This window comes from Humulus lupulus, chromosome 2, assembly GCF_963169125.1.
Source record: "Humulus lupulus chromosome 2, drHumLupu1.1, whole genome shotgun sequence".
Taxonomy (NCBI): domain Eukaryota; kingdom Viridiplantae; phylum Streptophyta; class Magnoliopsida; order Rosales; family Cannabaceae; genus Humulus; species Humulus lupulus.
In genome coordinates this window covers 225,760,628-225,774,291 of record NC_084794.1, presented here as the reverse complement: position 1 = coordinate 225,774,291, position 13,664 = coordinate 225,760,628, and the positions used below count along the sequence as shown (strand labels likewise).

At 37.6% G+C, this 13,664-nt stretch overlaps 1 protein-coding gene and 1 non-coding gene across 2 annotated transcripts; both read right to left on the bottom strand.

Moving 5' to 3' along the window:
- Positions 1 to 358: 358 nt before the first annotated feature.
- Positions 359 to 12,609, bottom strand: LOC133819008 (actin-related protein 9). Its single transcript, XM_062252147.1, has 20 exons — positions 12,455 to 12,609; positions 12,304 to 12,376; positions 12,087 to 12,196; positions 11,927 to 11,986; positions 11,763 to 11,828; positions 11,520 to 11,619; positions 11,076 to 11,284; positions 10,777 to 10,897; positions 10,414 to 10,478; positions 3,465 to 3,554; positions 2,718 to 2,768; positions 2,467 to 2,598; positions 2,071 to 2,160; positions 1,910 to 1,980; positions 1,618 to 1,817; positions 1,501 to 1,544; positions 1,366 to 1,415; positions 1,135 to 1,180; positions 969 to 1,019; positions 359 to 828 (listed from the first exon to the last, which is right to left on the bottom strand). The coding sequence occupies exons 1-20, from the start codon at positions 12,455 to 12,457 to the stop codon at positions 685 to 687; spliced, it is 1,776 nt and encodes a 591-aa protein (XP_062108131.1). The 5' UTR covers positions 12,458 to 12,609; the 3' UTR covers positions 359 to 684.
- Positions 387 to 515, bottom strand: LOC133820368 (U11 spliceosomal RNA). The gene has a single exon (XR_009886782.1). It is a non-coding gene; the product is annotated as a U11 spliceosomal RNA (small nuclear RNA).
- Positions 12,610 to 13,664: the final 1,055 nt, after the last annotated feature.

Genomic DNA, 13,664 nt, shown 5'->3' with positions numbered 1-13,664 from the left:
CCGCGCCACCACTACTCAACTAAGAGCCAATGAACAATTGACATGTGTACACCTACCTTATCATGCATTCCATACAAGAGGGTAGTTATGCAAATAGAACTTGTAAAATAAATCCTAAAAAAAAGAAAGATACCTATTTGTAAGGGGTTGGAACTCAAGACATTCCAAATCATTAAATCCCTCTCATTTTCTCCCATTCATTTCCCGCCCAGAATGTTTTTTTTTTCTTTGATTTAGATTACATATAAATTCAATTTTAAATAAATTATAATTTAAATATTTTTGTAGTTATTTTCTTTTATATTTAGTAATTTAATTATTAAAAACTATTTTTATTTTTAAAATTAGTTTCTTTAAATTAGCATAAAATTAATTAGCATAAAATTAGGAGGGTCGGCCAAGGCGAGCCAACCCTATAAGGTTACACAAATTATGTCAGCCATATGTCTTGATAGCCATACAGCACCCACCAAAACTAGGGTGAGCGTGGCATATTTAGCCAACTGACCCTTTTAAACGTAACATTAATGCACACCCCTTCTATTTATACGCCACTTTCCATTGTCTTTTGCCTTCCTCTTCGATGTGGGACTATGATATTGCCACTCAATTCTAAAAATTGATTGATAAAAATATGAATATCTAAGAAGAGAAGCTACTGTACTTCTACTAGTCGCGTTCTTTTCACGAATTGATATAACACATTGCTTGTGCTTGAAGAAAATACGAGTCCTTGTACTTTCTTCCACTTCCAATGTGAATTCCATTCTTGATCCAATCCTCCCTGTGTAACCAAGCCTCACGACCGAAATCAAGAATTCCAAGAATCTGTCAACAACAACAAGATTCATGATGATATAATTGTGTTGTAATGGGAGAAACAAATTCAGACGCAGAATTAAGGGACAGTATGACAGAGCTAAAGAACCAAAACACTAATATAATGGACGCTTCCCTTGTTGACTTACCGCTCCACCTTTCCATGATACAAACATCGGACTTGTTCTTGATGGCAAAACCTATTGAATATTGGATTAAGGTCAGAAAGCCTACAGGATTCCAATTTCCATTCTTTCATTAAGAAGAGAAAATGCAACAAACAAAATAATTAAGACAAAGAAACCAAGGAGTAACCTCGACAACTTCAATAGCCTCATTTGGAGGTATTGTATGCAAGACCCTGCAACCATAAGTATAAAATTATTAGTAGCATTATTTATAATGGTGTATTCCATCTCTAGTAAAATCCCTTTGTGCATGTGCTTCCACCAGAATAATAATACTACTACTTCTCTTTCGTCTAACTTTATTCCCCCTTAGGCTAAGAATAGTATGATTTAAAGATAAAGCAAGAGTAGAACAGACCTCTCCTCCACTGTGGGAATGAGACCACCAGTCAAAGCCACACCACCAATCTACAGCAAGAAGAAATTCTCATGCTTCTACTCCAGAGGAGTTTATAAAATTGAAACCCAGAGTTCAACTGTTGCCATAACTTACCAATTGTATGCTAGAAAACAACTTCTTTTGGAGTTCTATACGTCCTGTCAACAGAGCACTGGGTGGTTATTAAGGAACTAGACACAAAATAGTGTTGTAGGACAAACTTATACATACCAGTTGAAAGAATGCTACTCGTGATAGCTTCTGCAAGGCCAACTTTCTCTTCTTTCTTTGGTTTGTTGGCAAAAACTGGATAGTTGTCCCACATTGGTAAACCTGCATGAACAGCAGGGTAAAAACCATCTTGCATTTCATTTCTTCTGGGAAATTCCATTTGCCATGTTTCTTCCAGCATATCCTCGTAGTCATTGAACCTGAACAAGTGAAACAACCCCATATCAACATGATTTACTACTGATAGTCTCGTTGTCAAAACAAAAAAAACTGTATCAACATTTTTACCAACCAGGAGCGTGGTGGTGGAGGATACACATCTGGAACCAAAAGCATTGGGTAAAACAAACCCATTGGAGGGACCTATATGACATGCAATAAGAATTAATCTTCTGCCTGACAAAATATAAATATAGGAAGACAGGCATGACTACTTTGTGATAATAAACGCACATTGAGAGCAGTTAGCCTTGTCTTATGAGATCCAACTGTCGTGTCAGCTTCATAAGAATGAACTACAGCAACAGCATCAAGTTCCCCTTCCTGCAATAGGAAGCTCAATAAATTGGTGAGGCATAACTAAGAGGTAAACCACAAATCTAACCATGTCCTCCACAACGTTTCACAATTCTGTAATTGAAGCATAATAGTGTATAATGTATGAATATAATAGGGTCACTTAAACTGTTTATTTGCTTGTACCCCACCTTTAAGTATAATTAGCAGAAAAGAATCACAAACCACCTAGTTAACACGCCAAAGGCATCGAGCCAAATCCACAATCACAGTAATGGAGTTTAAGAGTTCCAAAGTTGACATTTTGAATGTGAACCAGAAAAAGTAACTCACTCTAATTTCACAATATGATTCTCTCAGTCTGTTAAGCATCAAGAGGTCTATAGGTTTTGACAAAACATCTGTACGTATCTGTGGCCATGTCTGATGGTGCCTTTGAGTCCAAAGAAAACATCTTGATATATCCTGTGAACATGTACAGGAGCCCACGACTCAAATCCATGAAAAAAGTGGGAACCATAAAACCACCAAGTAATGTAAACTTTATAAAGCACCCTATATTATTGTTATTTTATAAAACAAACCTCTCCGCCAAAAGGCAAGGTCTTCTCAGTAGAGGGCAAAGCTACGCCATCCTGAACACCAAAAGAGAGTGGTCAGTTGAACTTTTTTCTCCCTTTTTCTCATTTGCTTCATGCAAAACTATAAATGGCACGCAAGTTTAAGAAAGGAAATATTCTGGTAAGGTGTCATGATGTTTGGTAACAACAATTATAAGAAAGTACTTTAATGACATTATGGGCCGAAAATCAAATTAAAAAATGTCCAGAAATTATTATAGTGACAGATAAGGTGGTAATATTTAGTAATCCGCAAACAAGTGGCGTTGGGGGTCTTTTAAGGATATACTGCTATGAGAGAGCACACAAAGAGTAGCAGTATATGAGTAATTCAATTTCTAATTGAGATGGAAAGTAAACAGAAAAGCTGTTGAAGGTGAAAATGGTTTTGAAGATAAAATTGATAACCACGTGACAGCACTAGACAGAGTGGTAGTGCTAATGACAGAAAGTTTCAGCTACAGCTATTACAATAGTGAAAGGAACATATTAAAATTGTCACTTCTTGTTTTTTAATAAAAAGTATATTTTTGCATAACTATCTCTTTTCTCAAAATCATATTCAAGCAGAGATCAAAAGCATGAACTTTAGGGCTTTTTTTACTCTGTTTATAAACATCCATTTATAATATATATCATATGCATTCACGCACCATATAACCTCAAATGTTATTCTACACACAAAATAATCAAGAAAGAAACAATGATTACCTCTACACAAATAACTGACGTCACTTGAGAACCTATGTTCACAACACATGCTGTGGATAACCCATTCCCAAAAACAGCAGCTAAACCTTCCTGCATAGGTAGTCACAGAAATATGGTAAATACTAGAGCTAATTTTAAGATCCACTGATAAATCATTATGAAAGTAAATTGACAGTTACCAAATTATGTAATAAGCATTGCTTGCACATGGGAAAAGACATAACATCACATGCATACAGATGTCCATGTGTAGGGTAAACATGTTAATAAGCAAGATGCACAAAAAAAAAAAAACGAAGTTATATCTTATAAAAGAGATCAAGGAGGCAGAACAAATGTCCAAAAGCAATGAAAACTGAAAAATAATGTTACTCATAATCACTATCACAAAAAGTACAACAACAACAATGAATCTTAAAAGCTAAAAAGCTCGAAAAGACTATATTTCATAGGGAGTAATATCTTCAAGAAAAATCTATATAATTTTAAACTCCAATGCTTCAAACACCCTACTGTCCCTCTCCCTTTAAATAGATCAAAGCATACTCAATGTCATTGTGATAATGATAGTAAACTGCGTAAAAGTACTTCTTTCTTCTCTTCACCAAGCAGCCCTTCCATGATACTATGAAATCTCAAGTCAACTTTACTTGTGAGTTGTGATCTGATACACCAGTCAGGTACACACAGAAAAACAAAGAGATATATATGAATTAGAGAGTATTTTTATTGATATTTGATGTAGTAAGAATAATCTAGAATATTAAGAGGTGTCCTAATTCTAGAATGTATTAGGTTTATTAATTTGTCATTTTGTTTATTCACCTTATGTTGTCATATTTGTGAGGGTTCTATAAATACCTCACTTGTTATATTGTAAGGGAACTTTTGGAGAATTGATATTTTGAATAGAGTTTTAAGAGTCTTATATTTGGGGTTTTCCCCTTGTAGCCATGGATTTGGCATGAGCTTTGCTCAACTATCCATTCCGCTGCATCGTATTCAGAGCCTTGGTTCTTTCTCGAAAGGTACGATAGCCATGGATGGGGATCAGAGTCGCTTCAATGTCGAAGAACATGAAGTGCATGCCTTATGGGCGGATCGAAACCTTCATCGAAACGAAGTTGGCGATCCATTCTAACGGAGGGACGACTACCAAAGGTGGAGTGCCCACCAAGGATCATCTTCTCCATTGTCATTTCCAAGGTATTGTCCACCCTCTCCATCACTTCCATTTTCATTTTCATCCCAGTACCACCATCACACCCAACATCTTTCAACCTCCAACCCACCACAAACCTGAAATAGAGTTTTGAGAGTTTCTATTATTTGAGGGTTTCCCCTTATTGCCATGGATTTGGCATGAGCTTTGCTCAACCATCCAACCCGCTGCATCAATATTCCAAGAAGTTCGAGAGTCCTGGTTTCTCTCCCAAGAGCCAAGGCTCAATACAAATCAGAATAAGCATGCCTCAACCCTACACTGTCATGCTATTTAATCACTAAAACATTCCAAACAAATCAGATATCGAAAGATATTTCTAATAATCACATTAATTTCCCACCCCATGAAAACTACCATATTTATCCCCTGATTCTTGTGCCTAATTGGGGGTCTATCAATTCCCCCACCCAAACTTTCACCTTGCGGACAAGGTGAAGAAAAGGAAACTGCTGCAACATGTTGTGTAGGAAATAATGTTTTATTATTATTATACGGTATCCCTTTTAGAATGGGAAACCAAGCTGTATAAAATATTTAGTTTCTATATTTAGCTAATTATAAGCTGATTTATTTCTTACTAGAATTTCTGTACTTGTGTTAGGATATTTTGTATTCATTACCAAAAATCCTCATTCTCTGTACAATGCCTATTTAAAGGCATAGCTCTCATTCAATAAAATATAGAAGTCTAGTTTCCATATGTTGTCATAGTTTTCCCAAGTTGCCTCAAATAGGGGCAAGTTCTTCCACTTGATGAGTACTTCCATTTCGCCACTTCCATCAGCTTTAGTGTTTCGAACACTCATAACTTCATCAGGTTCAACCACCAACTCCAGGTCTGGACTCAACTGAGGTGGCAGCGTGGGTGGAGAGTTGGTCACACCATGGGCACGTCGGAGTTGTGACATGCAAAACACAGGATGCACGGAAGAGGTAGCTGGTAGGGTCAACTTATAAGTGACTTCCCCGACGCGTGAGAGGACTGTAAAAGACCCATAGAAATGAGGAGAGAGTTTCTCATTCTGCTGGGCAGCAAGAGTTTTCTGGCGGTATGGTTTCAACTTGGTGAATACTTTCTCACTAATTTCAAAATGATCATTACGCCGCTTCTTATCAGCTGTCATCTTCATCTTCTGTTGGGCGAGTAGTAGATGTATTTTAAGGACATCAAGTTGCGCATCCCGTTCTTCTAGCATCTCCTCGACTAAAGAGACTGGAGTGGAGCCAAACTTGTACCGAATAAGGACAGGAGGTTCCCGACCATGCAGGATCTAAAACAGAGTATGTTTTGATGATGCATGATACGAAGTGTTATACAATATTCTGCCCAAGCAAGCCAATTCAACCAAGTTTGGGGCTTCTTTGAAGCAAAACAACGCAAGTAGGTCTCCAAACATTAGTTGACAACCTCAAATTGGTTGTCGGTCTGAGGGTGATATGTGGTGCTGTGGCGGAGTTTTGTCCCTTGTAACTTGAATAACTCTCGCCAAAAAAGACTCATAAAGACCTTGTCCCAGTCAAAGATGATGGAGCTTGGAATTCCATGCAAACGGACAACCTCGCGCAAAAAAACATCAACGACCCCTCGAGCAGTAAAGGGATGTTTCAAAGGAACGAAGTGAGCATATGTGCTCAACCTATCCACCACAACCAGATTGTATCCATGCTATGGGACCGAGGCAACCCTTCTATGAAGTTCATAGTCAAGTCTTCCCAAACCAAAGGCGGCAAAACAATAGGCTGTAATAACCCAGCAAGAGAAATGGCCCAAGATTTGTGTTTCTGACATACCTCACAACCGCGCAACCAATCTGTCACAGTCTTTCATACCCAGCCAATAAAAATCTGATGTAATGCGTTCAAAAGTTTTATCTTCACCGGAATGTCCCCCAATAGTAGAATTGTGGTACTCCCTCAGTATGATAGGAATAAGAGAGCATTTTTTTGGATAACATCAACCGCCTTTTATATTGTAATTGACCATGCTCCAAGGAAAACCCAACAGCGCTTGTTCTTCCTTGTAAATCGAAAATGATTCGGCTCAAGAAAGCATCCTGTCTTAGTTCTTGATGTAATGCATCCCAATCAATTCATTGTGACACGAGTAGATTGTGGCACTCCATGGAAGGAAGAACTCGGGACAAGGCATCGACCACCCTATTGCCAGCCCCTGGTCTATACTAGATTTCGAAATCATACCCCATCAGCTTAGCCATCCACTTTTGATACTCAGGGAGCCACAATACGTTGTTCCAATAAAAACTTCAAACTCTGTTGATCTGTTCTAACCACAAAACGTTGTCCAAGCAGATATGGTTGCCATTTTTGGATAGCAAAGACAATAGCCATCAATTCCTTATCATAAATTGGTTTGGCGAGGGCTTGTTGTCCCAACACTTGACTATAAACGCCACCGGTCGCTGTTCTTGCATCAAAACAGCGCCAACCCCATAGCCAGATGCATCGGTCTCTACCACAAAAGGCCGGTTAAAATCAAGGAGTGCCGAAACCAGAACAATAGTCATAGCTTGCTTAAGGGCCTCAAAAGCAACAATAGTTGTTTCATTCCATGCAAACTTATCCTTTTTTAATTGTTCGGTGAGGGACCAAGCTATTTCACTAACAAACTTGGGGTAATAACCAGTAAGTCCCAAGAGTCCCCGTGATTCTTTGATACTCTTCGGAACATGCCAGTATAGCATAATTTGGACTTTCGTCTGGTCCACTGCCACCCCTTCTGGTGAGATGATGTGGCCCAAGTACTCTAATTTTTCTTTCGCAAACAAACACTTTTTGAAATTCGCATAAAGCTTATGTGTGGACAATAGTTGTAGTACTGTAGTCAGGTAACCAACATGCACACTACGACTACGACTGCACACTAAAATATCATAAAAAAACACCAAAACAAAGCGACGAAGGTAAAGGCGAAAAACCTTAGTCAGTAATGATTAGAACATTGCGAGAGCGTTGGTGAGGCCAAAAGGTATGACCAGACAATAGTAATGACCCTCATGAGTGCGAAAAGTTGTTTTGGGCACGTCTGTTGGTTGGACATGAATTTGGTGGTAGCCTGATTTGAGATCAAGCTTCGAAAAAAGGGTGGCTCCGTGAAGCTCATCTAACAGCTCATCAATGACCAGAATGGGGAATTTATTTGGGACCATCTCACAATTAAGGGAACGATAATCGACATAGAAACGTCAACTGCCATCTTTTTTCGTACTAACAAGGCCAGGTTCGAGAAAGGGCTCACACTTGGTTGCACAATACCGGCTGCCAACATCTCTTCAATCAACTTTTCCATAGCATCTTTTTGGGCTTGAGAATAACCATAAGGGCGCACGCTAATAGGTGACACTTTCTCGTAGAATAATGGCATGCTTCGCGCCACACAATGGTGGAAGCTCCATTGACATGTCAAACACATCCTTAGCCGCATCTAACACTTTGCTAATCTCCATTGGAACTTCGGAACAGGCACTAGGCGACACAACTACAACTCCAAGCTCAATAAGCAGGGCATGGCCTTCACGTTTAATAGAGCGCATCATGGAGTTGCGTGACATGAGGGTTTTGGGGAGAGCTGGATCGCCTTGCAATGTTACAGCTGTATTTCCCATCGAGAACTTCATTGAGTGAGTTTTCCAATTGATATGCGTTACCCCCAACATCTCCAACCATTGCATGCCCAGTATAATATCCGTGTTGCCCAAATCCATCAGACGAAAATCCTCAACAATCTCTAACCCTTGCAGAGTCACGGCCATGCCTCGAAAAATCCCTAGGGCTTGCATTGCTTTCCCAGTGCCCAAATCCATAAGAGCTCGTTGCAGTAATGGGTAGCCCCAATGTGCGAATAAGGATGTTGGAGATGAAGTTATGGGTTGCCCACTATTAATCAAGACCATGACTGACTGCGCCCCAACCTACCTCGCCAACTTCAAGTTCTTCGGGGTAGTGAGACCCACCACTGAATTGAGAAAATCTTCCACCACCTGATTTTCCAAGTGCTCGGCACCCTTGTTAGATTCATCGGTCTCGTTGGCACTATTGTTGGAAGGTAAATCTTGTAAAACGATGACTTGGAGTTCTTTACTTTTGCAACGATAGCCGAGGGAGTACGTTTCATCGCATTTGAAACATAAACCTCTAGCTTTTTTCTGTTGGAGCTTAGATTCTGACAGTCGGCAGAACCCAAAACCCGAAAGTCAAACTTCGTCCTTAATTTTCGTCGATCGTGGTGGAGAGGAGAAAGAAATCGTGCCCACGTGAGTCCCACTAAAACGAGAGAAAGACCCTTTTGTGGTTTGTTTGGCTCTTTGTTGGGCCAATTCCATGGCCTCTTCAAGCCCACTAGGGCCCAATTTAGTTACTTCAAGCCCAATATCAATATCAGATGTAAGCCCATTGCTGAAAGTTGATTCCAATACCTCTTTCGATGTATCATCCAAGGAAGAAGTGAGCAGTTCAAAGCGCTTCCTTTATTCACACACAAAGTCGTCTTGCTTCAAAGCCAGAAATTCCCGATACATCGACCTTGTTGGAAGGTGCCAGAACCTTCAAATCATTTGTCGTTTCAGATCACCCCAAAACACAAAGGGACGTCTACAATTTTCCAAGTGAAACCAAATCAGTGCCTCTCCTTCAAGGCTGGTGACTGCTATCTTAAGATACTCCTCATTAGTCAGGCAATGAAGAGAGAAATACCATTCAACCTTCAAGATCCAACTGTTTGCATTGTTTCCGTCAAACAAGACAATTTAATTCGCCGAGGTCGGATATCCCACCTCGGTGCGGGCGCCGCTATGTCCCGAAAAGAACCACCAGTCAGACTACCGCTACCTCCTGCGTTGATAGGGATGACCGACACCATCGGACGCGCGACGTGACCCCCTTCGAGTGTTGGTCCAAACGCCGACGACTGAGCTCGTTCGTCCACCATTGGCTGCACCCAATGCTCCTCTTGGGTGGTCATGAATTGATCCAAGCGATTGACCAAGACAGCCACACTCCGCTCCAGAACCGGCACCTTCTGCAAATCGTCTTTGATGGTAGCCAACTCAGTTTGAACGGTAGTGATCAGACCTTCAACTGCTTCCATCTTGGTTTCTATCTTAGTCACCATGGAGATTGTTTGACAGACGGCACCAATTGATACACCATAGTTAGGTACACAAAGAAAAACAAAGAGAAATAGAAGAATTAGAGAGTATTTTTTTATTGATAATCCAGGAAATTCAAGAGTTTTGGTTTCTCTCCCAAGAGCCAAGGCTCAATACAAATCAGAATAAACATGCCTCAACCCTACACTCTCATGCTATTTAATCACTAAAACATTCCAAACAAATCAGATACCCAAAGATATTTCTAATAGTCACATTAATTTCCCACCCCCTATTCTTGCGCCTAAAGTGTGCCTAATTGGGGGTCTATCATGATCATTAAGTACAAATCAGGAAACAGATAAAACAATGGATTTGTAACCAAAGGAACAATGCAGTAGAAGATAGACTAGAAAAATGAAGAAAAAAAAGTCGTTCATGGTTTTCAGTACTTGGGCATAAATTTAAATTCTATCCATTGATCAATTTTGATTGATTGTAGAGTGCTGATGCTATCCATCAATCAGTCATCTATGTGAAACTTAGTATGATCCCTACCTACACAAAGAACTTAATTATAAACATGTAGAGCTATCAATGAATAGTGTGTCATTGTCACCTGGTGCACCACTGCTGAGCTAAAACGCAAGTCTCGCAAGACTATAGACAAAATCTCCTTTATCTCTGCTTTCAACAAACAAAAAAATGGTAATCACAAGACTTTCCACTTATTCAATCAAATGTACAAAATAAAGACTTCATAAATCATACAATAATGGGTTAAGATTGAATATGAAAACTAGAGAAAGACAACAAAATGTCCTAAAAACATTAATGAACCCTTATTTGGGTCACAATTTTTTTTTTTTTACCTCAACAAGGAATTAGTAACACCCCAAGGCATAAGATGAATAAGGTATAAATCGCAGCAATACGAGTATATCTTTGACAATCACATTTATACAATAGTTACTTTAATTACCTCGATTATCAAATGTCTCTGGGACAACAAGAATTGCAGAATACATGTTTCTTTCAGATAGAGGAATATGCAATTTCTCTATCAAAATCCATTCCCAAATTAGAAGTAAGTCCTCAAGTACCTGTGATTAATATGAAAAATAAAGAATAAACGCAAGACATGAATAACTAGAAACCAGACTCCATTTCATGCAATTATGGAAGAAATATAAGAAAAGCAAGAGTGGCTGCACATGTACATTAACAATGATTATAAATCTCTATGTCCTGCAGTGGGAAGCTGGCAAATTTTATTTGTACCTGCTGCATGGGATAATGTTGTGAAATATTAAAGTGACCCCTGCGTATAGGACGACGTAAGCAATAGGGCTCTGCTGGAGATATTTTAAGTGCTTCCTCACCAATAATGAACTGTTTAAAATTAAGTCCACTTGAACTAGGTTCTTTAGCATCAGCACCTTCATTTTGATCCCCAGACTCATTATCTGAACCTTTAATGACCAAACTTTCTGTGGAATAAAATCACTTCTTTAACAAATTGCAATCTAAAACTATATTGTATGATATAATATGTAACAGGTGACATAGACTAATAAAAAGTCAGCCAATTCTATTGTACTGTATTCACTCTTTTTGTTCAGGCATTCATGGACTAACATAAAAGCAAAGAATTAAAATAAACACGGAGTGCAAGAAACTGAAGTTCTTCATAAACCGAGAAAAATATAGTAATTTCTTAACCACCTCCTGCTGGAGATTTAACATTCTTTTCATGTACATTTGTCCAATCAAATGCAGTATCCTTCCTGCTATTCTGGGGATTAAATCCATCAACCCGTCCCATCTGCAAAACAGCTAAGCCATTTTACTAAACGTGACTGTTTAACATCTTCCAGCTATCATATCAGAATCTATTTCTAACATCCAAACTAGTAACTTTAGACTACGCAAGAAAATTGAACACAACTAATTAGTTTCTACTCATACCTTGCGCGGCAAGGAATTGTTGGCAACCTCTTCATCCAAAAACGGGATCTTCAACTGCGATGCAACCTTTTAAAAACAAAGTAAGCAAGTTTAAAACTAGACCACATGATGTAAACACTTGAAAAAACAGGTAAAGGCTAAACTAAGAATGCTCAATGACTCACAACATCATAAGCCCTTTCCCTCTCCATGTGCTGGGCAGTAGTGATTTGAGAATTAAGCATCTGATTCAGCCCAAAAAGCACAATTCTCAAGTTACATACTAAACCCAATAAACAATCATTAACCATAATGAAAACCAAACAACAAAAATTATAAAAGAACCTGATCTTGGACAGTTCTCTTGGGCACTTGGTTAGTATAACGAGCAATGCAATGAGGAATGTTAAAAGGGGCATCCTGTGAAGCAAGGCCAATTCTGACATTCCCCGAACCTGGGCACAATAGAAACAACCAAATTAAGCAGACAATTCTCGATTTGGACATATGGGTCTGCGTTTTCTAAAGTCAACTTTAATGGGTCAGTCGCAAAAAGCAATACCTGCATTGATTACGATTAAATTGGAGCCTCGTTCCGAGACGAGTTGTGAAGGAACCACGGATTTTAGGTAATCCTGAATCAAAAGCAAAACAATGGAGATTATTGATTGCAGAGAGAGATAGAAGATATTATGGAGTTTGAAGGGTCTTACCATGTTTAAAGAAATGAGTTTGAAGATATTATGTTTTTCGTTTGAGAAATTTGAAATCAGCCATGGAAGACTGTCATTTATCTCTCTATCAACTGATAAAACCTAACTCATTATATGGAGTATTTTGAAGCCTTATTTTTTACATAACTAAAAAAAAGAACCTCTATAAGTTGATTGTAAAAAAAGAAAAGAAATATTTTTGTTCATTCAATCAAAATATATATTATTTTTGTTAAAAAAACATTCCTATTTATGTTTTTTTTTCTTTCACATTTTTAGGATCACTATTTTTTTTTTAAAATTTTATAAACTCAATTTTTAAAAAATATGGTATTAAAAAATACAATTAAAAACTAATTAGATATCAACCCCACAACTATACAGTGATAAAAAACAAGGGACCCTTAGCAAAATGACCTATTTTTTAAAGTAATTTTGCACTCTAGCCTAGTTTTAATAATTTTTTTCAAAATGACATCGCATAATTTAGACAGGTAGTCGAAAATTTAGACAGGTAGTCGAAAAATTCAAACAGGCGGTCGAAAATTTTAGACAGCTGATAGAAAAATTTAGATAACTAGTCGAATTTTAGACAGATGTCATATTGCAAAAAATTATCAAATGTAGGCCAGAGTGCAAAATCACTTAAAAAAAGAGGCAATTTTCACAAATTTCTCTAAAAACAATCATAAATCAACTAGACATCAACCCAAAATAAACTAAAAAAATAACAAAACCAAAAAAAATGAAAAACTTATTACTGCATTTTAAAGTGCGTAAAAAATAAACTAAAACTATACAAAATAAACTAAAACTATACATCAGAACAACTAAACTTGCATCCAAAATAAACTAAAAAATAATTGAAAATCAACTAGACATTTATCAACTTCAATATAGTGTCGAAAAAACACATACAAATCACTTATACATTAACCCAAACGAAAAAAACTAGTTTGAGAAGATATGTTGTGATGAAGAGTTACATTTATTTATATATTATAAATGCGAGTTTAACGGAAATTGTTGGTTTCCGTTAGATTTAACATTTTTTTTTTAACACCATTAGTTTTAAAGTTGTCTAAATAAGGTAAATAAACTAAAATTAATAAAATCATCTAAATAAGTTATATAAATTGAAAATACAAATAAAAAATAATAAATGAGTCATAATAATTTCTCATCACATATTTTAAAATTTCATATTAAA

Bases quoted from the DNA above. Each gene is read 5' to 3' on its own strand.
- LOC133819008 (XM_062252147.1), bottom strand. The intron at 11,987-12,086 runs GTTCTTTTATAA...GGGCTGAATCAG, and splicing joins AGAGAACTGTCCAAGATCAG to ATGCTTAATTCTCAAATCAC. The intron at 829-968 runs GTAAGTCAACAA...TGTTGTTGACAG, and splicing joins TATCATGGAAAGGTGGAGCG to ATTCTTGGAATTCTTGATTT.